General features: G+C 41.1%; 1 protein-coding gene across 4 annotated transcripts in view; it reads right to left on the bottom strand.

Moving 5' to 3' along the window:
- EPHA7 (EPH receptor A7) overlaps window positions 1-26,172 on the bottom strand; it is a 213,461-nt gene that overhangs the window by 120,827 nt on the left and 66,462 nt on the right. For all 4 annotated transcript variants that reach the window (XM_085611142.1, XM_085611144.1, XM_085611143.1 and 1 more), the window contains exons 4-5: window positions 14,379-14,534; window positions 12,142-12,477 (exon numbers count right to left, since the gene is read on the bottom strand). In XM_085611142.1, coding sequence (XP_085467268.1) covers window positions 12,142-12,477; window positions 14,379-14,534 — 492 coding nt within the window. The remainder of the gene's footprint in view (window positions 1-12,141; window positions 12,478-14,378; window positions 14,535-26,172) is intronic.

Raw genomic sequence — 26,172 nt, 5'->3', positions numbered from 1 at the left:
TTTAATGAGGGACCCTACATCCTAATCAGAGAGGACTGTAATTTCTGGCTTATCCTAATTTGGGACACAAAAATCATTCGTTGACCATTCAAGACAGCCAAAAAATACATTTGTCCGGAACGTCCTACTTTGTTGTATTGCTTTGTGAATTGGGAGGTCGTATGACAGACCAACCAACCTTTTTCCCTTCTTTAAAGATTTGCTCAATGGAATTCGTCCACAAACAAACAGGAGCACCCTAAGACATGCACTGAATACTGGTGGTAAAACCAGATGCTATTGTTTCAGGAGTGACAAGAGAGGGAGCGACAAGTAGGCATGAGCTCTATACAAACATGATGATCACAGTGGATGATCTACGTCCATCCATGAGCAACTGGAGTCACTCAAAGAAATTGCACCAGAGAAAGACAGCCACTGTAATGCTTTCTAAAAGCTACAATGAAGCAACAGAAGAGACCCACTGGATCCCGCTCGTTACAGTGACCAACACAAATGCTTTATAGTGTTCATCCAGGAGCAACAAAAGAGAAGCCGATGCTACCCACTAGTTACAGGCAGCCGGAATAAAATGCCCTGTAGGGTCTGCATACTATCAAACAAGGAACAAATTTGAAGCAAAAAACCTAGGCAATTAGCTGGTCATAGTATGACCTACAACAGGCTCATTGATGTGTTTATAAACTACAGTGTACTAAACATTTATTTAAAATGTTTCCATTTTTTATTTATATAAATTCATGTTAACAGCTATTTAAATCAAAATTTGTAGAACATACATAATCACAAAGTTCAACATACATTTATACAGACAATTATAACATGATTCAATATATGAAATTCAAACATAAAACACAAAAACAAATAGACATAAAACAGATTTTGACTAGTTAAAATATAGTGGCTAGAGGTTGGACAAGTTCTTAAATTCTCTACGTGCGTTTCGGCTTTGGAGCGCCTTCTTCAGGACAGCCACAACACAAACCTAATTGAGTGTAACAAAAAGGGACCGAAACAATGGATATATGGACCTGGGGTAAACAAATTACCTATTTATGGTTCAATTGGAGAACATAACTAAAATGTTTGAAGTGGAGAAATTCGTCAAATAAGAGGTAGTAGTGCTAAAACCATGTATTCTTTGGCGTTCAATAGATGAAGCTAGATCAGGTCACCCAAGAAAACCACAAAATCATGCCACATTAGGAGAAGCCTGTACACTAGAGCATAAGGTGTCTTTCCCTTGGACATCATTACGTGGCCATGTGATCTTACACCATCCTGTAGTACATCTTCACTTGGTTCATACAAAATAAAGAGCCTCTTCATCTGGCACTATCGATTTAGTGCATAGTAGGAGGGTTTCACTGTGGTTTTCTTAGTTGACCTGATCTAGCTTCATCCATTAAACGCCAAAGAATACATGGTTTTAGCACTACCACCTCTTATTTGATGAATTCCTCCACTTCACAAAATTTTTTTACGTTCTCCAATTGAACCATAAATAGGTAAATTGTTTACCCCCGGTCCATATATCCATTTTGTGGGTCCCTTTTTGGTGCACTCAATTAGGTTTCTGTTGTGGCTGTCCTGAAGAAGGCGCTCCAAAGCCGAAACGCACGTAGACAATTTAAGAACTTGTCCAACATCTAGCCACTATATTTTAATTAGACAAAATCTGTTTTATGTCTATTTGTTTTTGTGTTTTATGTTTGAATTTCATATATTGAATCATGTTATAATTGTCTGTATAAATGTATTTTGCACTTTGTGATTAAGTATGTTCTACAAATTTTGATTTAAATAGCTTTTAACATGAATTTATATAAATAAAAAATGGAAACATTTTAAATAAATGTTTAGTGCACTGTAGTTTATAAACATATCAATGAGCCTGTTGTAGGTCATTCTATGACCAGCTAATTGCCCAGGTTTTTTTGCTTCAAATTTGAATTTTCCCTGCCCTAGGACTTATTGTGCTTTGCAGGGGGTCCCCTTTTTGTGTCTCAACTACTATCAAACAAGGGTCACGCTATTTTGCAGTACAAGAGTTACACTGTACACGAAGGAAGAGGTTTCAAATTCCTGGACACATGGCAGGAGGCTGCTTGAACCCGGATTTTCAAAATAGGATTCTTGGGGCATGTAAGTACCACGTCTAGGGGCTATCATGTACAAAGAAGACCCACAGCTGTCTCATCATGTTGCAAAGACACTTATTTTTTGGCCTATTTCTGCCTCTGTGCCTTGCTAGCAATCTCAACAACATCGACTGGGCTGATCGGGATTATGCAGAATTGTTTACACACATGCAGCACCATCGCCGAAGCTAATTTGTTAGGAGACAGGCTGCATATGTTTGATGGGGCTTCAGAAGAAAGCGCGATTCAGTGCGAATGCTGGCCCACTGAAAGGCACGTGGTATCGCTGGGTTAGTGCCATTGTTTATAAAGACTGTAGGCAATTTAATGCAAATCTATACAAGTCAGTAAAACATAATAGTGAGAGTCGTGCCAGAGATGAGGTAGCCACCAGCACTTCCATAGTGATATCAAACAATAACAAGAACAGATTTGTTAAATGTAATGAGCAAAGAGAGGTCAGAATTCCTTCTGTTTCAGAGAAAAATGAGAGTGGAAAGCATGGAGCTATAATGCAAAATGATGCGGGAGCTGGTATCAGGGAGAGTGTTGGAATCCTGTGGTGCCATTAACTATTTGTATGAGGTGCCGCATAATCACTGATACTGAATTACTTGATTTGCGCGATAATGGGGCGATCTTGATGTAGGATTATTTAGACTTTTTCTAAAGACAAGCTCAGAATAGGTTTCAAAGATTGGCAGACTGACTTCCAATGAGACATCTAGAGACATCTAGAGGTCTGCCTAATACAGACAATTTCATAAAAAATGCAGCAGAATGTCACGGACCTTAACATACAACAATTACGTAATCTGCAAAAGTAATCTGCTCATAGCTCACGCCTTCCACCTGGAAAGCGTGAGTCAGACAGGTGCAGACCCTGCCTTTGGTGACAGAGCAGCATATCTTCATCACACTTAAGTTCTGGTCAAGAAAAATCGCTGTTCTCTTGCTCTGATCAGTTTTACGATGTTCTCTTTCTGGTTCCATTATTATTTGTTGCGAGACTTACGTGAGAACTGCTTCACGCAGTAGTTTTGAGATCATCCTGCAATTTCTGACCTTTTCACTCAGGTATCCTGTACAGTGATGACTAATGTGTTGTACCGAATTAAAAACGCAATAAACCCTGGAGTTGGAAAATATATCTTCCGCACTCACTCTCTTGGGGAGGCACAGACGATATATCTCTGCCTCATGCAATGCAGGGTGCAGGACATAAGACCAAACAGAGATCTGATACACAGATTTGCCTTTCTTTTAATAAACACAAATTAAGAGAAAGATAGTTTTTTCTGTATTGGAAGATGGCCTTGCTTTAATAGATAGTATGGGGATTCACAGGAGTAGTTCCTGGAGGTCTTTAAGATTGCATACTTTCAACAATACATTGCATAGTGTTACTTTGCATAGCTTGCAGAAACCTCATGCTGTCAGTGGCTGCGGCAGAGGGGTTCAAGCATTCGAAATCTATACCAATCATGAGCACACAAACTGGTTTTGTAAGTAAATTTTCCCAAGCATCTCAAACCTGCATGCAAAAAATCAGCAGAATATGCGCCCCCTCCCTATTACTTGCACACACTGCCTGCATCTACTGAAGCAGAAGTGGAGGACGCTCCTTCTACATCGCAGCAACGGCCTGGACCAGCCTCCCAAAGCACGTCTGGACCATCACCTCAGATCCGGAATTCCAAAGGGCCCTCAAGACCTGGCTGTTTGAATGTGCCTTCCGGGACCCGCAAGTGCCTGGATAACCTATTGGATGATTAGCAGCGCTATATAAATCCAGATTGATTGATTATTGCGAAGAAGGACTTAAGCGACACATCAGCTCAAAGCAATGAGTATAAGTGCCTAAATCTACCCTCAAGAGAGTACAACACTAGAACGCTGCCTCCTGTGTTCCACTGCCCTCATCTACCAAATGCATCTTCTCCCATTACGTTTATTCATTTATGTTTAATTTAACAAATGAGGTGAGGGAGGTGACACTTATATGCAAGGACAAGCTTCACGTGGCCTAAAAATAAAATTTGCTAGCAACATTTTAACGCCAGCCATTACATTTCTTGGGGATATATGGAAGTTACACATACAACTGTGAAGAAGTAATGCAATTCACTTGTAAGACAAGTAACTTTGCTTCTTCCCACCACACTTCTCATGCAGCTAATGACCAAAAGTACTGAAAGAGCGGAACACTAATTATCTGGTGTAGACATGTTATGGACAATTAAGAATTGCTCACTCTGAAGCAACGCTAATTGTTCTTCACAGGTCTCCTTTCCTGTCCTTGCCTGTTCTAAAGAGAAGTGGCTGTAGTTTTGTGCGTACATCTTTGTCACATACTTTGTCACAGAGTATATATCATCCGCTCTAAATCATCCCTGATTAATTTTCTTGGTTCGCGGCAATTATCTCCCCCTTTGTGTCTGACCTCTTGGTAAATGGAGTGCAGTGTGGCTAGCTAATTTTTTTCCTGTGGATTGTAACGCCTAATTGTTTGTCCCAGGCAGCCCACAATAGCAGAGAGTCAGTTTAGTCATAACATGGCTGAAATTGAAACAAATGTTTTTAACCGTTGTAATTGGCGGCTCTGGGAGTCAGCTCGTGATTATGTTCTCTCATTTACTCTATTACTTGGATGAGTTGGTTAGAGCTGTTAATGATCCATCTGGATCAATGTCTTTTGCTGCTGGCTATAATTTACAGCAATGCTGGATTAATGCAGCTGTTTGTGTAGACGGCTACGCCTGGTTCCACCAGCCTGGACGCGCGCTTCTCTTTTGTGACGACTCAGCACAAATGTATAACACGTAAACGCAATTACTCACGTCTAACATTTAACACTCAATACCGAGAAGGGGCTAATTAAACGGCTCTCAAACAAAGGACTCAAACACTTAATTTAAATATATTTCATATTTGTGGGCACATAATGGAATTTCACTGGGAGCAATGCTGCCACAGTCTTCAGCAGCATCTTATAACATAACGCATTGACCAGAAAGAGTTGTAGAGGATCTGAAACCATCCTTCTTTTTTTTTTGTCTCAAGTATAATGTGCCACCAACAAAATATGCACTTGTAAGGCGTAGAACACTTTGTTCACAGAGAAAGGAAAATATCTGTCAACGCTTACTCAGTTCAATGCAATTCAACAACTTTATTCGGAGGAAATAAGCATCCATAAAAGTGACATTCACAATTAAAATTACACAATATAAAAACAAATGATAAAGCTGTGCAGAGCAATTTTGCCAGCAATATCATGGCAATGAAACTAGGGGTGGGCGGAATCCGCGTAATCGCGTTACGCAAATCTCCGCGAAACGGTAAAAAATCTCCGCGAACACGCAGAAATTCCGCGAACACGCGGAATTGCTTGTTCGCGATACTTTTTTCCTGTTCGCGATCGCTGTTTGCGTGCTCTGGGTGAAATATCTCGCGAACACGCATATTGAGAACGCGAACAAGCAAAACATTTCGCGAAGTCGCGGAACGCAGATTTTTGGGCAATTTCGCGTTCTCCGCGGAACGCGAAATTACACAAATTCCGCAAATTCCGCGAACGGAACGGAATTTACCGCCCAGGCCTAAATGAAACATCATGAAAACGTTATAAAAGCATAGCACTGCTGGTCCTTACAGCAAATCTTAGAAAGGACCCGGTATGCAAAATGACTTCATCATCTGACAGCTGTGATAAAAAATCGAAAGCTAATCTACAGTGTTTAATATTGTGTCATTTCTTTTTGTAAAGCGGAATTTAAAAATGTCTAGTGTACCTTCCATAAAATGTTTTTAAAAGTGCAAAATGCATCATTGATTGTCCAGACTTGCCATCACAAGGACATCGGCTATCATCTAAGTTCTTCATAAAACTCAGCGGAAAGCACAACAAATATTTTACTCTATTGGCTATAAGTGGAATAATAGGGAACGCTCCCAACATCTCCGGGTAGGCCGCGGATAATCAGTGGGACAATTTAGTCTCAGCAAGTAAAAATAGTTCATAACACTGGGCTTCTCAGCCTCTGTGCCTATTCTCCGTGAGTGCGAACAGTCATAAAGTGCTTGTCGAACATGCCTTTTACTTAGATTTTTTCATGTTTCCTGGTTGGTAAAGGCTTATTGCAAGCCAATATTAGAATATTCAGATTTAACATAAGCTAACCAAGGAATTCGAAGATCTCTATCACATGACGGGCAGTCCAGTATAATGTCTCTTGACAGAGCAGCCTCCTCATTTCTCCAAATTGACAGCCATAGTAACACCATCCGAGCTCTGATAATTTCTTCTTAATAGAGGAGTCCCAGCTCTTCATTGCAAATCAAATGGGAGGATGACATAGGGGCTGAAAGGAGTTTCCTACAAAATCGATTCTCTTCGCGCTGAATAGCCTCGCAATGCGAAATACCCCACACCTTAGCCCTGTAAGTTGCAATATGAAGGCAATGCGACTTATATATAGTTGTCATAAGGGAAGGGCAAACACCATGCCCCCACTGGTTGTGGGAGAGCATATATGGCACCGGTTGCTCTAATAACTTATTCCTGCGCTGAGCAATGTGAGGGGTCCAAGACCCTGAGATGGAAAAAGTTACCCCCAAGTTATAAAAAGTGCTAGCGCTACTCAGATAATTAGCGCCAACCAATAAAGTACAAAGTATTTTGGACTGTGGACCACAAACCATGATATGTGATTTTGTAAAATGTGTGTGTAAATCCAAAGTGCCCATAAAACCAATGAAGGCAAGCACCAGTTGACGCAGGGTCCTTGGTATACGTGCCATGAGCGCTACGCCATCCGCATATAAAAGCGTTGGTAAAAGCATGCCTTTAATTTTTGGAACATCAAGTTAAAAAGGGGTGGGGCTAATTAATATATAAAATAAATGAAAGTGGAGCCAACACACACCCCTGCCTCACACCACGATGGATGTCTTACTCATTTGATGTCTGGGCACTCAATTCGAAAAGTAGTGTGCCAATGACTTTCTCGTACAGAAGGAAGCAATAACTTGGGGATAGAAAAGTTATTTCTTTACCCTGCACCACCCTTTCTGGCCAATTTCGAAATGTTTTGTTATTAATTATTGCCAAGCAAGAAACCTTTTGCAGACGCTCAGAAAATAATTTTAAGACCTTCTGAAGAACAGTCAAAAAGAATTGATTTCCTACTTGATGTACATATGTCTGTGCCATGTGGCAATGCACTTAGGAAACAATAGACAATACATGGAAATATGTGCATCCTTTAGCGCTAGGCTAAACGTTTCATCAGTCATATGATGCACCGTAATGAGTAGGAATGAAAAATTGTAGTATGTGGAAACATCTCCCTGCATACATCCTTTTTATGTAGCACGTTTTACATTTACAAACTTAATAAATAGTAGGTGTTAGTATTGCCCAAAGTGAATAATAACAAATTTACTGACCTTGGAAGAATGAAAGGCTGTTACTTTTGTCAGATTTCAAACTCTTGACCTCGAGATCATAGCAAATGTCAGTGTGGGCTATTTAACTGAATGAGCCAACCTGGCAGTATATATTTCATTGCGGACTCACTCTCAAGGGAACATGGCACATTTGTCTGATATGTTTTGAATAACAATTCTGAGAAGGAGTGATCTTGTGATTTTTCAAACTGCTCTGTTTGGGGGACATAAAAATAAGTTATATGTTGCTCTACTCTATCTAGGTAAAGATTTACAATGACTACTCAGAGAGTGTTCTGTGTCATTAACTCGAGATAATCGACCGGAACCTACTGAGGGTCTGTCAGTTAATAAAATATAGAACTGCAGTGTCCTTTAAGGCTGTTCCAAATATAATATGGATATACTGTGTACCGATTTATCCTGTATGATTCCTATAAAGTCTTGATACAGCCCGATGGGAGCAGTTGCTCGGGAAGCTCCGACGCCTGGAAGGGGAGGGTCGCGCGGGGCACATGGAGGTGGTAGGCAGTGTCTGCGCGAGCGGGGGTGCGCCGCGGGCTGCTTCACTGACGGGATAGTATAACCCTACTTCCTCTGGCCCAACGCTGGGGCGTCTGCAATCACACAGGGGCAGTTACAGCTGAGGCGCACACAAGTGACCCCGGGGGGTGAGAGGGTGGGGAGATAGTGGTAGAAGGGGGAGAGCCAAGTATGTATAAATCGTCCACGCTGGCATTGTTATGATTAGTTCTTTTGAATTTTATGTAACTCGTCTGTTTTAAGTACCTGAACTGAGCGGGCGGCATATGCTTACATGTACGGATCAATGGTTGACGCACGGTTGCTCCTGTCACTCCTTGTGAGACTGCACCAGAACTGTTAAAGATAATGCAGTTAGCTCTGGAGTGAGTACAGGTTGATGTATAGTTTGAATGCATGTTACATTACAGTAGCTATCGGCCCAAGTACGGATCAATAACCTGCACATGCTTACGAATTCCTGTATGTAATATATGCTGCCAAAGAGTGTTTTCTTTTCAAACAATAAAAACAGATTTAAACAAAAAAATAAAGTCTTGATACAGCCATCTGCGCCTTGGAGGGAAATAGAGCACTCAACTGTCACGAAACTGAACAGGTAAAAAACCTTGGACAATTTACTAAAACAGGTAGCACATAAAGAAATTATAATTTTCTGAGACACAGGGGTGATCTATTATTGAATTCTCTCCAAAACATACCTCCTCCCAATTATTCACTATTCTTTCGAAAATAATTACCTATTTAAAGGGAGTATTACCTATAAAGCATCAGGGAAGTGTCTTCCATTTGATAGAAATTAGACAAGAAAAAATGTACTTTTTTCATTCAATGTTATACCGGTTTGGCTATATTGAGGGGGGAGACATATGCCGATTGGGACACTTCCCTCAAAAACTGGATGTTTTGGGCCCCGACTGGAAGAGTTGGAACCAAGATGAATATCCGAGCAGAACAAATCAGACCTTAAAAGTTGCTCAGCAGAACATTATTTGAGCATTGGACACCAGTTTGAACTTTGAAACTGCAATGAGTTACTTCACTGTGGCTTCTGCAATCCCTGGAGGAGTTAAACAACATTATTAATAGGACCTAAATTAAAATGCTACCACAATCAATGACAGCTGCTGAAAAGCATTCACTGAGAAGAAATGTTTAATTCTCTCCCGCAGGTGATGTTAAAAAGCACAGTCTTTCATCAATAATTTAATTAGATTTGTATTGGTGAAGTATACACCAGAACTATTGGAAGATTGTCTATTGACAATTGGCAACCTCACTCCATTGATCTACTGAGAACTAACTTGAGTTTAGGTCAAATACTGGATTCATAGAACATGGGTGTTATGATTGTCGTTATGTAACCTGCTTATGGCATTTAGAACGCAGGCCAGAAAAGGAATAAAGAAAACACAAAATGATCTGCCAATAGTACGTGACCGAAACCGTGGCAGAGAGCTTAGATATGTTACAAAAAATAATATTTTCTTAAGTCTGTGATTGTGAGTAGAATCAAGCAAGGACAAGGAAAATAGACTGGAATTCCGCTTGGCTGTGCTGTGGTGGAATAGTGACCTATTCAATTAGTAGTTTTCTCTGGTATGTTGGCTTCCTTTTGTTTGTGACACAAAATACAGTACATAATTTGATAGCGTGCACTACTGTTTTTAAATAGTGTAGGTCATAGTCAAGTTCATCATCAGAGAGAACACATTAGATACCTCAGTGTCTCAAGAGCTGCATGACACACCGCCACAGGCCTGGAATCTAAATCTGAGAGGTCATTGCAAACATGAGTGTGGTCAATGTTCCATGATGTGGCAACCATCCTAGTGAGGTAGTAGCAAAGCATGGGAACAGATTATAGCTATTGTAACTTATCTGATAAATTACGGGAGCAAAAAAGCAACAAATAACACTTTATAATTTACAATAATCCCTCCTTTCACAGCACAGTAAAGAGCAGCAAACCACTTTGTACGGGCCATAACCATACCGATGAGACTGAAATATGTTTGAATCATGAGCTTTCTTTTTATAAACAGACCGTGAGTTCCAAAAAAAACAAGGTCCAGTATACAAATTGAATTTCACATGATCTGCAGTCACTACTGAGACTGAGGTGAATTTGGTGGGGCATTTGAAAGGTTACAGCACCTAGAGGGGATCCACTGGTAATCAATAGCGGGGGATAGTTGTGTTGCATTACGCTTCAAACAATACACAGTGGGTAAGCATTAGAATATATCGTCGAATGTATTGGGGTTTAGAATGATGTTAGCACATTGTAGAATGTTATGTGAGGTATTCAGAAGATGGCTGGTTCACAGCCAGTTGTACCTGCTGATGCCAGGGGTTTTAAGAGGATTAAAGCTAAGAATCACCTGAGCTTGTCTACTGTTTTTGTTCTTAACATGCATCAGGTCTACTGTAACAGCATCTGTTGCATGTGGGCAGCTAGGACTTGTAGAGTTAGACTGTTTGTGGAATACAGCCTACCCACTCTGCCCTGGCACTTTGTAGGGATAAATGATTATATCAAGTGGCTCTACAAAGGCATATCCGATTTAACAGTGATACTGACAAACACTAGACAAAATAAAAAAAAGTGCCAATAACGCATGTGCTGTGTGTATATGTAATGCAATTATTTTTCAAAACATTGTGTCATGGTTGGTTGAATACAGTATGATTTCTATTTCCTGCCACTATAGCATATACATTATAAATGGACTATATACTAGAAATAAATATGTGTTTTACATAACGCTTCTTTGCACTCTAGGTATCACTATTACCCAATGTAAGGTTACCTAGAGTGTCACTTTGAAAAATCATTTGTACACCAACCAGTACCACTGAATTGAAAGTCACATATAACTTTCTGAAAGAAGAAGCCTCCAAAGTTAATAGGAAAAATCAGACTAAAATCTCAGGACACCTTCCAATTGACCTCTCCACTTTTTCATATATTTAAGTGGATTGGAGCTTATTTCTATGCCCCATTTTCCAACAATCCTAAATTTTTCAAAAATGTCTCATTTATGTTGAAAAATAAACACATGCATCCCATTGAGATTAGTGAGAATGTGTTCTACTAATTTAAAAAAAAATAATATCTCTAAAACTGATGGTTACTTAAAGAACCACTTGTTTTATATCCCGCTGGTTATTGAAATGTGCACTGTTCATTGTTACGTCTCTTTGCTTATAAGAGAATAGAAACCTAAAGATAGAAGCCTAGCGTGTCCCAACCATACCAGATATGAACCACGCTTGCTATTACATCCACTCCCCATGTGTTAAGAAACCCTTGGAGGGATTCCTATCCTTATTAAAACTCATTCTCAAATCCCAGGTGTACTATTTGGAGGTTCATCCTGAGCCACACAGTCAAAGGAACCTCAAAGAAGACTATCAGAATCCTCATTTTATCAACAAACAATTCATCATCTTTGCACTAACAGTATACGATTTACATTTTTACCAGCACACAGGAAAACTGAAATAATTTTGTCCCTCAGGGCAATATGCTACATTTATTTCATTCTACCTGTCGTGTTATGATAAATCTATGGACTAAAGACATAAGCAATCGGCACATTCTCAGTTGAATCTCACCATTAAATCTCTAGAAATGTTAAATAAACGAAAGTTTAATCCCGGGAGATAATCAGAATGCATAAAGTGCAGCACGGTTCCCTGCAGCCTCCTCAAATGACCCAGAATGTATCTGGCGTATTTCCTGCTAAAGCATAAATTGTTTCTTTATACAACTATAAAATATTCTCTGTAGTTCAGAGATAAGTGAACACAACTTAAATTCATAAAACCAAACGAAAACCTGGGATAGCAAGAAAAATTATTCAGGAGAATAAACTATATATTACAAAGCGGACATAAACCGAGAACATTAAAAAAAAAAAGTTACTTCCCAGCAAAAAAGATTATTAACATTTTCCTTGTGTTTTGATTTTTAGTTAATAAGTTATTGTTGTCCACGTACCTGCTTGGCCCGTGGTGATACCAACTGCTGCAAATAGTCTTTGTGAGGGGCTTAAATCAGAGACCCCGTTGACTGCCTCCACCTCAAAGGTGTAGTTGGCATGAGCCAGAAGATCTAAGATAGTGACGTAGGTATCGACTAAGCCGCTCTGCTGGGGAACATATCCAATGCTGCTCCCACAGGGTATGCACTCCCCCTGCTCCCAGCTACATCTCTTGCACAAAACACGGTAGGTCAAGTCGTTCCTTCCACCGTTGTCCGCCGGGGGGCTCCACTCCAAGCTCACCATAGTCTGGTTAATATTATAAATGAGGTTTTGGGGTGCAGATGGAGGTCCTTGACAAGAAAAAGCAAGAAGTAAAGTTTTAATTGACATTCCTGTAAATTCCAAAGCAAGCACGTTCGTGACATATGATTATGCGAATTCTGCAAGTGCATCTGAAGAAGGAGCCTAGCATGGGGACAATGTTGTTGTAAAGTAGGAGTTGCATCACCTGCCACCCACAAAGGCAACATAATTGCACACGTTTTCATAAATATGTGAAATGTCAGGAAATGACGTTAGGATTTCTGTGCGAGGCAAAGATGGCACCTGCTGACAATAGAGGCTATGCATTTGGAAATAGGAGTGCACTACTAAAGCAGCAATAAAAAAGCAAAGCACAAATGACAGCAACCTAATTCATCTTCTTTACAATGGTGACCGACAAAGTTATAGACACAATGAATGCTTGGCTTTGATGATATTAGAATCACACAATACGTATCCTACTACCATCCTAGAGGATCACTTTTTTGTAAAAGCACAGTCCCACAGTGACAAAAAGTAATAACAACCCTTAGTTGTTTAGTTTAGTGACACTCACACACTCTAGCAGTGGCATGCTTCATCACCGGGTGCTTGTCCCTAAAAACCAGGAGGGGCTCAACTGTATTCCGGACAGCACTTTGTTAGATAACTGTCTACAGGGGTCTTGGGTGAAAAATACCTTGAAACTACCCAAGTATCCCTCACATAATATTCTTCAAAGGAACAGGATTTGTGCTTTGTCTAAATAGTTGTTCTCATTAAGACTAATGTAGCCCACTAACTACCATTCTTCTACATTCACTATGTCTTAGTTTGGACTGGAGGCACGAGTTTATAGGTTAGTGCTAGAACTTGAAAGAACAGTGTCTTTTATTCTCCATCTAAGGTCTTCATACTTGTTAGTGTCATGACTCTCTCATGTAAAACGTTATCTACATACGGTTGAAAGGATCTCCGAGCTGCCGTTAGTCAATACTCACTGAACTGTGTTTAAACTCTGTGAATATTGGGTAATGGGTGTGCTTTTGGGTGACCCTAAAGTAAATCGATTGATTGAGATTATTATTTGTAAATGTATTATATTTTGCAATTGACTGATATTGCTGTTGTAAATGCAACCTATATTTTGCACAATTTCATCACAGCAAGCTTCCTTACATCACTTTTAAATACATATGAATGTTTTCAGAACCAATCTTCTTCATTGTCTTAAGTGACTGGATTTCTTTAATACCAACGACCCCTACTAAGTTTAAATTGTGTACGGGTTACTCCTTCAGGAGCCCCTTTTCAATTGTGTCTCTAGTATGTACTCAATCTCCTAGGGGATTATTGGGTTGCCCAATTATATTTACTATATGCAAAATACAGCAAGAAAATAACTTGCAAAGCCCCTGCACACCACACCAAGGTGTAAGGCACCCATAAGCATTGGGTTTAGGGGATTGAGAGGAGCAGCATTGCAAAACAGATATTTACGCTTAGAGGCATATAGTTATGTGCTGCTGGGCAGCTGGTCACTGTTGTCACATTCGTTTTTCGCTCCTTATGGTACTACGTTGGGAATCACTCCTGTCTCTGTTGAAATCAAACATCTGCCTTTGTTCTGAGACTAGGACGGCTTCATAAAAAAACAAAAGTCATTATTTTGCCGTATTATTGAGCAAGGTGCTGGCGGGAGTGTTAGAGTTTGGCTGGAAGAACATGAATGACGTAAGCAACAACACAATTTAATATGTGAGAACATAATGATTACATTATTACCTGACCTAAAATGAAAGTACCACTTTGAATCTAAACACCAATGAAAGCTCTTTTTGTTTTGGCTTATTCCATAAACAGAGGTAATGCTGAACTAACTACAAATGAAAACCAATAAAATGCAAATGGTTGTGACTGTGAGTTAGAACTCTAATGACTGACTTACTTGTGCATGCTACATAAGGAGCATCTGTGAGCGCCCGGTGGTAACCATCCTCACAATCACATCTGGATGAGCCTTCCTTGTCAGAGAAGCTGTGAGATGGGCAACGAGAGCACTGCAAATCCTGAGACGATGATTTGTAAAAGCCACGTCCACAAGCTGTGGAGGGAAATAAACACATTATATCAAATGTGTCAAGATAAACAGAGGGTGGTTTATTACATTGAATTCTGCTTTCTCAAATGTACAGGTGCCCAACATATGCCAGAGGGGTGGAGCCATTTCACATTTTACACCGCTGCAAAACCGGCCCCCAGTAAAAAAAAAACGCCGCCCAATGCTGCAAATCCGACCCCCACGCTTCCACCCTACGCGGGAAACGCCCGATGCACGGTCCGGCCAGTCCGGCCCTGACTCTAGAGAGAAGCTAGCGGTCCACAAGCAGGGCACTAAGTTGAACATTCAACTAGTTTGAGAGAAAATTGCTTGTGTGGAATGTATGAAAAAAGGATTCTACTGTGAAATAATATCCCCTAAAGTAAAAATAATCACAAACATCGAATTATGTGCATTTATGTAAAAAAACACAAGGACCTCATTCATAAAACTAAGGCTTACATGAGGAGGCAAACCTACTTTTTAATTCTGGAAAGTTGGTTCCATGATGTTAAATGGATTTATTCACAGAGCGGGATCAGTGTGAGTAAATGTACTCGTGTGAGGGTGGGGGTAGTAAGCAATCATAGGTGAGAAGTGGAAGTCTGTGCACACTCACAAACGTACTAATTTGTGAGTATTCACTATCAATATCCGTCTGCATCGAATGATTGGAAAAGTTGCAAATTAGCTTCTGTCCTTGAATGTATCCTGGTCCAAGTTGGGAAGAAAACACAATCCAAACTGAGGAGAGATAACCCATGGGAAAAGTCTCCCTGTGGAGACATAAGTTCAAATACATTTGACTATTTCTTTCTTTTATGTGCTGGATTATAAGACTGCTGCAGGTTTCCAGGTGTAACTAGAAAAGTATTGCGATTTCTTGAAATGGGTAGCTCTACAGTAATGAGATTGTGCAAGTATCCGGGTGTAGATCTACTAATTTATTTAAGAATAAGTACCATAGTAGCATCAGGGTGAGCTTGCAAACCTCTAGAAATGGTAGTTCATTAAATTCTAAAACCAAAATACTAGAGCAAAATGCCTAGAGCTCTTTGACTATGTCATTTTTGCATTTCTCTCTCGGCACTATTATCACTGTACTCCTTCTAGCTAAATTACTATTGAATATGTCCCTGCTTTCGGCAATGCATATTTCAAATAAACCTGTGACTAAATCAATTCACTATGTATACACTAAATTAAGAGTTGGAGCTTACCACGAAAACCCTACGCCCTTTTGAGCTGATCAGACACCATCTGAAGAATACTATACCATCTAAGTAGTACCACAAATGCACACACAAAACAAGTGTCTTATTAATTTAAAGTAGCTAAAAATACCTTCCCTCACTGACTTAGACTTAACTGAATTACTCATGAGGAGCCAGTAAAACAAATGTTAATGAACATGTAATTCTACTCCTGACGTAGGTATTGTGATAGAACATCAACTCACTTTGATAAACTATTTGAAATAAAGATCAAAGCCACGAAAATAATCAAAGGACATTTAAAATGGGCTATATATTCTTTTGGATTATATGCATGTATACGCAAACTGAATAATTGAAAAAAGGAGAAAAAACAACTAATTAACGGAATAGAACATTAGTTACGTTAGCTCACTTTCTTGTTTGTTGAAAAACCAGGAACAATCAATGTGTAGCTTTTTTTAATTGGATCAAAGTTGCAAACACAAATACTTTCATTAATGCCTGCTTTCTATGGCCAAATGCATAATTTCCTGCCTGCGTTACAATATAGCAAGAACACTGGCAAAACATCATTTTTGAAGACAAAAGAGAGGAACACACTTATCTTTGCCTAAATCAAGTGAAAGGCATATAATTCAAATAAACAGCTTGCAGTGAGTGAGGAGAACAATATAGCTTTCTATCTTTATCCATACTGAAGGGTGTATGCGTGCGTGGACAAACTGGAGGCCACCACACTGGCGAGAACTGCTCTAGGACATCGTCTTGTTTCAAGAAAGTGAAACTGTTTCAAGAACTCTCAGGGGGACGTATGCCTGCAAATACGTGTTTTGTAGAAATAAAAGAAGGTAGATGAAGACCCGGTGAATCTGTAATCAACAAAATTCTGCACCTATGAACAAATCTTATCATCTTTGTCCTTGGACACTAAGCTCACTTCAGAGGGAGGAACGACCTTCAGGGAACTCATGGACATGGATTATGACGTTTCTCAGAGGCACCTAATCTGCTCTCATGGTATTTGTTGAAGCTCTTAGGACAGCTCTAAACATTCTCATAATCCACATTATGGACACTGACTAAAACAATATGTGTCACGCTGCTTCAAGGAGAAGCCTGCGATCTTGTTTGAGCGGCAATTGGAAACCTCAACAAAAAGGAACAGCAAAAAGTGTGAGTTTTGGCAATGAGATGGTGCCTACTGGCTAGAGCGGTCAACTTTGAAGCTGGGATACTGGGTTTGCGTCTCAGCAAGATGCTCAACATTCTGTGATTCTGGGCAAATCACTTAATCTCCTTGTGCCTAATAAAAAGGAGTATCTTCATCCGTAACGCAACTGGTGCTCGTGTAAAGCTCTCTGATATCTTCAGGTCTAAAACTCCCCCCCAAACATGTTCATATTAAGATTGTTTCCCCATGACAGTCGGTAAGAACATTACATTTTTAATTAGCAAATACTGCTTGTGACAACCCCAGAGAGTCCATTGGCATAGTTATGGGGTAGGGAATACGTTCTAGCTGCTGAATGGTCTGTTCCTCTAAAGGGAGAACTGGCAGGCCTATGTGACTAGGGCAGGAATGTTGAATGAGTTACTGTTCCAGAATATCATGGCTCATATATAGACTACCAAATATACTGTGTCCCCAACACCATTGACAAAAATACCCCACTTTACATTAGAGTTAATAATTGAAAATGTACACCCAATGGAGCAATATTTTTGTAAACAATATTTAAGCAACAATATTTATGTCACATAATATTTTTGTGATTGATATTTGACAACCATGCATGGCCAGTCCATCAAACAACTGTTGTTAGTTTCTTGACTGAAAGGTTCTTGCAAGAAACTGATGGGCTTCTGTGATTCAGGTGGCATTACCGTGGAATGTACATTCTACCAAAGACAGATGAGAGGTAATATCCCAGTTATACTTTCCTCTCTGATTTAAATGTTGATTGTCTCTCAAAAAGACACTGGGCCATCAAACTCTTTGCACATATTCCGATTAGAAACATCCGATACTCTCCACGAGAAACAAGTATTGGCAAAGTCAATAGGTCTTGCCTATGCAAGAGCTAATGTCTTTGCCAATGTGTTTTAGCCATGCTGTACAGCAGCCTGGCTGCTGTTCAACATGGCTAAAAGTTAGTGACATAGTGGAGATTGGAGTGGAGAAGTGGAGAGTGGAGTGGCAAAGAGTGGAGCAGAGTGTTGGAGAGTGGAATGGAGTGGAATGTTGTAGAGTTGCGTTTCATGGAGTAGAGTGTTATGGAGAGTGGTGTAAAGTTAAATAAAGTGTCATAAAGTAGAGTGTCGTGAGTGCAGAGGTGCTGAGTGGCATAGAGTAGAGTGCATGGAGTGGCATAGATAAGAGTAGGGTTGTAGACTGGAGTGGTATAGAGTGGAGTCGAGTTGTGAGGTGGAGTGGTGTATAGTGGAGTGGCGTGGAGTGGAGTAGCGTGGCCTACAGTCATGTGGCATAGAGTGGAGTGGAGTAGTATGGGGTAGAGTCAAGTGGCGTAGAGTGGAGTGGCATATAGTGGCATAGAGTGGAATAGTGTGCCACACAGTGGAGTGTAGTAGAGTGGAGTCGGTAGAGTGGAGTATAGTGTTTCACAGACTGGAGCGACATAGAGTGGTGTTGGGTGGAGTAGAGAGGAGTAAAGTAGAGTGTCATGAAGTGGAGGGGTGTATTGTGGAGGGGCTTAGAATTGAGGGGTGTACAGTGGAGTAAAGTGCCGTGGAGTGTCATAGAGTGGAGTGACATAGAGTGGAGTGGAGTGGTGTAGTGTAGTGTAGCGTAGAGTAGAGTGGAGGAAAGTAGCATAAAGTGTTGTAGAGTGGGGTGTCGTAGAGAGGAGTGTCATAGAGTGGAGTGTCATGACATAGCGGGAGTATCGTAGAGTGGAGTAGAATGGCCTTGTGTGGAGTGGTGTGTGTTGGAGTGGAAAGTTGTGTTGTGTCATGAAGTAGAGTACTGTAGAGTGGCTTAGAGTGGAGAGGCATAGAGTGGAGTAGAGTGTTGTAGAGGGGAGGGGTGTAGAGTGGAGTGGTATAGCATGGAATATGCATGGTGTGGTAGCGCAATGACATTACAGACAACACATTTGATTTGAAATGACAAATACATTTGCACATACAGTTTTACTGATAAAACTATACAGCACACAATTGATAATATGAGGAAATAGCATCACCTAGTGTACTGATTTGTTATGATCATATTCATATATTTGTTTCCAAACACTTTCACATTACAAAAGAATGTGCTTCATTTATGCTTTCGTAATTCAAATATATTCTGAAATATTTGCTCAGTTCATTCATAGACATTTAAATTTTGTTGTGTGCTACAAAAAAACCTTTTCTTTCCAAGTATACCACAATTTTGTCACATAAATCCTCTCACTTTGAAGTCAGAGAAAGAAAAGTAAACACTAAGCTATCTCGGAAGACAGAGCATAACATATAACCTTGGTCCTTAAATGCACAGCTAATGTAACAAGATAAGAATAAAATTTAAAGGCTTATTTACAGAAAGGACTTGTGTAAGAATACAAGGAGCAATGATGAACTAAGTTTGCTCCACGAGAACAAAGACGACAAGACGGACAGCCTAAAACAAATAAAGCCAGCAAATATAAAGCCAGAAAATGTGAGTTATAAACCGCATTGCCAATGGTAAGCAATTTGCTGAATGCATTCACTGGGAAGCTTTCAGAACGCCCACAAGATGTCCTTGCAAGCAGCGCTTCGACCTAAAAAAAGATGCAAGCAATAAGGGCGGCCCAGCTGTATCATGCATCAGAAAAATGCAGCTCCACTAGTCTGCATATAAACAGAGGTGCTTGCGGTCCCAAAAGCGTAGCCAGACCTTGGAGAAAACCGTCTTCTGAACAGAAAGGCCAAAGGAGTGTTACGAGAAGATGAAACCAGTGTTTTAGGGACCTGCACTTTCTTGCAACAGAGAACTCATCTACATCAGATACAGAAGTATGAACCACTGCCAAAATAAGCATTCTGTTAAAGTGATTACATGTATTATTTGAAGTAGATGCAATCTTAATTTTCACAATAAATTTATTATACACTCAGGTGGGACTATCATCAATGCCACGCCTTTGCTCTGGTAAGCATATTTTCGATCAAAAGAGTTGTATTTTTCAGCATTTTAAAGAACATTGTTAAATTCTCTACTAATATTTCCGAAAATCTGGTGACGTGATAAACTTGCATGCAAATGGCCATCTGTAGGCTGCACTAGCGGTGCCCTAACAGACTACAAAAAAATACACGTGCATTGAGATTGTGGAAGATGTGCAATACTGAAGTACAATTGCACACTTTGCAATTTGTAAAAACGTATTTTACTGAAGGTAGTATTGGGTTGCTGGAGGTTGTTGCTATTTCATTCTGGAAGGGGTTTGCTTATTTCCGCGAGCTCTTTCTTTTCAGTTTGCTTTTCTTACCTACCGCCCTTGCTGCCAAGCACATGACAGCTTTATCAAGCAGCACAATGGGAAGAGCCAGGACTGGGAAACACAAATGACCCCTCTTCAACTTTTGGGACAAAGGTCGAAGGGCACCGTTGCTAACACAGCAAGAGAAAGGCGCGAGGAACTCGGAATTCCTGTGCAAGTTCCAGTCGTAGTCTGGGCCTCATGAATTCAGCAGCTGCGTGTAAATTCTTCTGAATAACAAGCCCGGAAATTTCAATCCTTTATTCACAAAGAGAATTGGAATTTACACATTTTAATGTTTGTCAGGCTGTGTAAAGGACTCCAAAGTACCAGTGGAGGGAAAGGAACTTTTCATTCTAAAATAAGTGCATTATTTCTGTTTGATGCATCTGCAGTGATGGTTTTCACATATATAAAATATTCACCACCATGTCGCCTTTTTAAACCGAGATTTAGGGCCACATGCATCAAACTGAAAACCGGTCGCAAACGAGCAGATTCTCAGAATCTGCCCCTTTGCAACTGGTATTTTAAAATTTGGGATGCATCCTCCCAAATGAAAAACTCCCAAATTGCGATTGCATTTAAGGAAACGCAAATTGCAATTCCTTAAATGCAATGCTAGAAGCATTTTAAAATAGCGATTTCGCTATTAGGGGTCGCAAATTACCGAAAAATAAAACTGGTCTGTAATTTGCTAAACTGTGCATTTTTCAAAATTACATGTTACACACACACATGCCCTTGGGGCATGTGTGTGCGCAACATGGGTGCACATTACACTTTCAGGGGTGCAACAGGGTGTCCTTTTGGCACCGTTGAAATTGCATGCGCAAATTGCGAGTACCTATTTGGTACTCGCAAATTGCGCATGCAATTCCCATTCATTCCTATGGGCCTGTAGGCCCATAGGAATGAATGGGAAGGCATTCCTTATTTGCGACTCGCAATTTGCGACTCGCATAGGAATGTTTAGGAATCACTATTTTTTTGCGATTCCTACATGCATAGGCTTTTTTGATTCCTTAATTGCGATTCCTTAATAATCGCAATCAAAGAATCGCTAAAGCCTTCCTTGATGCATGTGCCAGTATCGATGTTATTGTGTCATTCAAGTTTCAATTAATCCACCCTCAATTAATAATTTTTTCCCACAGTCAATAATTTTCATTATATGCTCTAGTTTAAAAAAGAGGAACCGTGGGATTAGAAAAGAGGACCCTGATTGTCCATAAATACATAGTTTCAATATTGAGGGTAAAGCTACAAAAAGAACACTGATGTCCTAAAATACTACACTTTCTGCAGAATGAACTTCAACTCAACTATGTTAAACGTTGAATCAAAGTGGGATATACAAAGCCTGATGTACACAAAATGATTTGCATAGTTATCTGCCCATAAATCCCACTTGCTGTTGGAACAAATTGGCAAATATAGTAGATTTTCTGCAGCAGAATGTGTAGGATTAGGAGTACACAATTTATGTCCACAGAGCAGGCAATGGGGGAGCAGTGGCAAGGAAAATTACTTGTCACAAAGTCAGAGATTTGTTGGCATTCAAAAACAATTCACATGGCTGCCCTCCTCTAAACGCCTATAAAAATAGGCCCCTACAAAAGGTAAGAATATACATGTTTCTGGGCTGGGAACATTTTAGACAATACTCCAAAGTTTCATGACGGTGTAGTAGAAAGATTTTACCAATCAGAAAACTTTTCAAAGTAGAAAAAAGTATATAATGTTATATGTGCTTATGCACTTATCCAATACACATTCTACTGCGAGCCGCCAACCATGTGGATAACCATAAAAAGTAGGAAAGAAGAGGAGCAGGAACTGAAATATATTACTTGATTAGATTTCCTCTCTCACTGCTGGGATGTTTTGTAAATCCCATGAAAGTCCGAGATCTACACAAATCAAATCAAGAAGGAGGAAGCATATGATCCAGAAATTGGCAACTGTAAAAATAAAAGGAAATAAATCGACCCCGGAAACTTGGAAAATGTTATCATGATCCCAATAATTTATACTGTTACGCTACATAAATCATTGCAAGAGAACTTGTTTTTTAAGGGTGTTTCCCTGTAAACACGGGTTGTACAGACGTATTCAAATAAGGAACATCCCATATGTCAAGAAGAGTGAAGGTAATATAATCTTTAGGATTTTAGGAGGAACCTTTGGGAAAGGTATCTTGTAAAAATAAATGATATTTCCTGGATCCAGTAGAATTGAGAAATGGTACTGAAAAAATGGCACACAAAATAAGAATAGCACTTGTTGTCTGAGTGAGTGCACAAATCTGTAGAGGGCATTGTAAAATTTGGTGGCATTTACACAGAACAGTTACACCACATTTGCCCGAAATGAAAAACTTGTGTAAGCCACTGAAAGAGGAATACGTAATTTAGGCATGCGCTATGGGGCATGTTAAGGGATTGGTAATGGAAATCCAAGATGCACACCCGCTCATTTGAAACTTTCTGGGTACTTTTCAATATTTTTAAGTGCATCCTCCACAATTATTTGTCTACCTGTGTTACATCTGAAGAGTCCATTCATAATTACACTACAGAGTGGGAAGAAGCACCAGTGACCCTAGTTTGCACGGGGGAGGGGGAGTGGGAGATTTGAGGAAGGGAAAACATGTTATGGGAAATATTTTTTCAATGAGGGAGAGAAAAATTCCACTGTTAATTTAACATTTTGATAAATCACCTGACCGCAAACTGGTGAATTTTACTCAGAGCATGAAATACAAATCTAAGGAAACCATCAGAAGTTTATTTTTCAGTGAATCCCAGACATTACGACAGTCACATTTTAAGCTAGTTACGGAACTCAAGTGCAGTAAATTACTGCATTAGCATAATTTAAGAACACATGAGGAAGTAACCCATGCTAATTTTAATGATCCATCCATGCCTTCCATTAACATTAAGCGCACACAAATAAAGGGAATCCTACCATTGCACATAAAGCACGAGTCTTCAGTCCTCCCTGCAGAACAAATGGCAGAAAATTTGTATCAAAGATCAGAGGCATTTGTTGCAAGCATGTAGCCTCCTCTGGAACAAGGCCACAACACGGGGATGTTCAGAAATCCGTGCACCCAAAATCTTACACAGAGGGGTCGATTCCGATTCCGGTCTGAAGGGCTCCGACCGTCATTCGGAGCCCTTCCGACCGATTCGGATCATGTCGGCCGGATTCCATTCCGACCGAGCCATTCCAATGGGCTCGGTCGGAAAGGAATCCGACACGGATTTCCGGATTGCGGACGACAGGCTCGGAGAGCCCGTCTGCCGTCCAAAAATCTCCCAGTACTCCCCCGGCCGCTTCTTTGCGACTGAGGGATTACGATGGCAGTTTTTCACTGCCTTTTCGTGCCGGTTTTTCCGGCACAAAAAGGCAGTCGGAAACTGTCTTTGGGGGCCCTCAGTAGGGCCCCCATGGGTGCGAGACTGCCTTATGGCAGCCTGGGGGCACCTATGGTGCCCCTCTGTGGATCCCTGCACCCTGTGGCAGGCACCTTGGGGTGCTGCCCACAGGGTGCAGGGATAAACTGCACCCCTGCTTTCAAGGATGCAGGCATGCATTCCGCTCGGAATGCATGCCTGCATTGACTTGTATACGAGTGCGACGAACCCTGCTCGGTCGCATCGTACTAGCAGGGCGTAACCGACGACACCAGGTCGGTCGGTTACGGCTCCTGACCGATGTCGGACGGACCTGAGTCCGTCCGTCATCGGAATCGGCCCGAAGACTTTTTTGGCAGCGGTGGAGCTGCTGTGGTAATATCAAGGATCAATATCTGGATCAATCAAGCAATTTTAAATATGGTTAGTCTCCTGGCATGGAGCCAGCGTAGGAATGTTAGGTACGTGTACATGTAGGGCTTGCTTCAGTCCCAGTAAATCACTCTGCTGTTTTTTGAGCACTTTGTAATCATCCTAGCAGTTCTTTGCAACAACTCTAATGCAGGCACTGCAACCGTCTGTGTGTCTGCTGGCTAATGTGCTGATACACGGCTTAGTTGGGGAGCCTTATTCGATTTCTCAAAGTGTATGCAGTAACCATTTATGGAGAAACCAAAAGAACAGATATAAAAGAGAAAATATAAAGCACATTTAAATAAAAAGGAGACCATGTACAAATTTAAAGGATGGCAAATGTACCCCCAGAGTGGGGAAACAGCACATATGGGGGTCCTTGCCGGGCTAGATCTGGGGGTCGGCCGCGCCCCAGTAAAGTGGGCGGCAATTGGTTGCAGCGTGGCAGTGACCCCCGGAGGCATTTGCCAGCACAGGACCAGGCGTGCTAATGAGGGAGCGTTTAGCGCTTATTGTAAGTTCTTGGGGCATGTATGGGCTGTGGATTGGTTCACTTCCACATCAGTCATAGCATTCCTGAGGTCACTAAGGGGCGAAGGGGGGCCGGTGGCTTGTGCCAGGCGCCACACTGCGGCAATATCCTTTTTAGCAAAAATGCAGGGACATACAGACAGGACCAAGTCTTTCTTGGTGCTAAGGGCCTTGAGAGGTTGGCAGCGCTTAGAGGGTGCCAGACCGGATTGTAGGCGCCCCATTGATACAGGCAAATTGGCAGCAATTCTGGGGTCCTTGGGAGGCATCTGCAGGTCACCAGGGGGGGTCCACCTCTTAGGGGCAATATTTACCTTCGCCTTTTATGACGCCCTCAAGGTGAGAGAGTTGGTAGCCAAATACAAAAGAGATATTGGAGGGGGGTTGAAGCTGGCAGACATTCAGTGGATTGAAGGGGCTGGGGGTCTGGCGATAAATATTCCCAGCTCCAAGATGGACCAGTTCGGTAGAGGTGACCACATCTTTTTTCAAAGGACCCCAGGTAATCAGTGTTGCCCCGTATGTAACCTTGAGTCAATTCTAGCTCACTGGGCCCATGGTGTGTGGGGCCCTCTACTAGTCCACGGTGACGGAACTTCTCTGACCAGATACCAGTTCTGCAGAATTAATAATCAGGCCCTCCGGGTGGCAGGGTATGGCCCTGCACAGTTTGAGTCTCACTACTATAGGATTGGGGCTACCGCCACGGTGCCGGCAGTGGGGCTCTAGGGCTCGGCTGTGCGGGAAATTGGCAGGTGGTCTTCGAATTGCAACAAGCGTTTTGTTAGATTGCACATGCTGTAAAGGCTACACCTGATCCTTGTTTTCTCTCCTTCCTTTTTTTCACGTTCATGCAGGTAGTGGGTGCAGAAAGTCGAAGAGCGGCTGGAGTTCTTGACAGCCACTGTCCATGCAGGGGCATCAGTATTTGCAGACATGTGGGTTTTGGCCCATTCTTATGAGCGGCGCTCAAAGGAGGTTTATTTTACAAATAGTCCACCGGCCAGCACACGGCAGGCTGGTTACCGCCTGTTCTTTTACAGTTGAGCAGGTCTGCGGCAGGCCCAACTAAGGTCTTCACTGGACACGATATTACCCGTGGGATAAATGCTCCATGAAATCATCATATTGCATCTTGGGGGCAATGATTTGGTGCACGTTGACCAGTAGCATCTGTTTTAACTATTGATATCTGCGATTGGTTGTCTGGTGAAGAGATTCCCTCAGACTGTTCTGGCCTGGTGTAACTTCATTACAAGATTGTAATGGAGGAATGGTAACTCGATCGCTCCTTTAAATGGTTTGGTTAAGTGAATAAACAACAAGGTTGGCAAGTTGTTCAGATCACCTTGACTGTCGTCTATATGCTGGAACGTTAAGCTGAACATTTTGTCCTACAGGGCAGAGTACAGAATTGGTAACAACATGTTTCTAGAGAACCTACTGGCTTGGCTAATTCACTGCCATCTGTAGGGTGGCAGATTGGCAGGAGGACAGATAGCAGGAGAACTATACTTGCCTGTGGCGGGTGAGGTCATGATATGTGGGACAATTTGCAATACCTTTCCTTACAAAAGCATGACAACGA

The sequence above is a fragment of the Triturus cristatus genome, chromosome 6 (genome assembly GCF_964204655.1).
Source record: "Triturus cristatus chromosome 6, aTriCri1.1, whole genome shotgun sequence".
Taxonomy (NCBI): Eukaryota; Metazoa; Chordata; class Amphibia; order Caudata; family Salamandridae; genus Triturus; species Triturus cristatus.
This window is presented reverse-complemented; position numbering and strand designations above follow the sequence as displayed.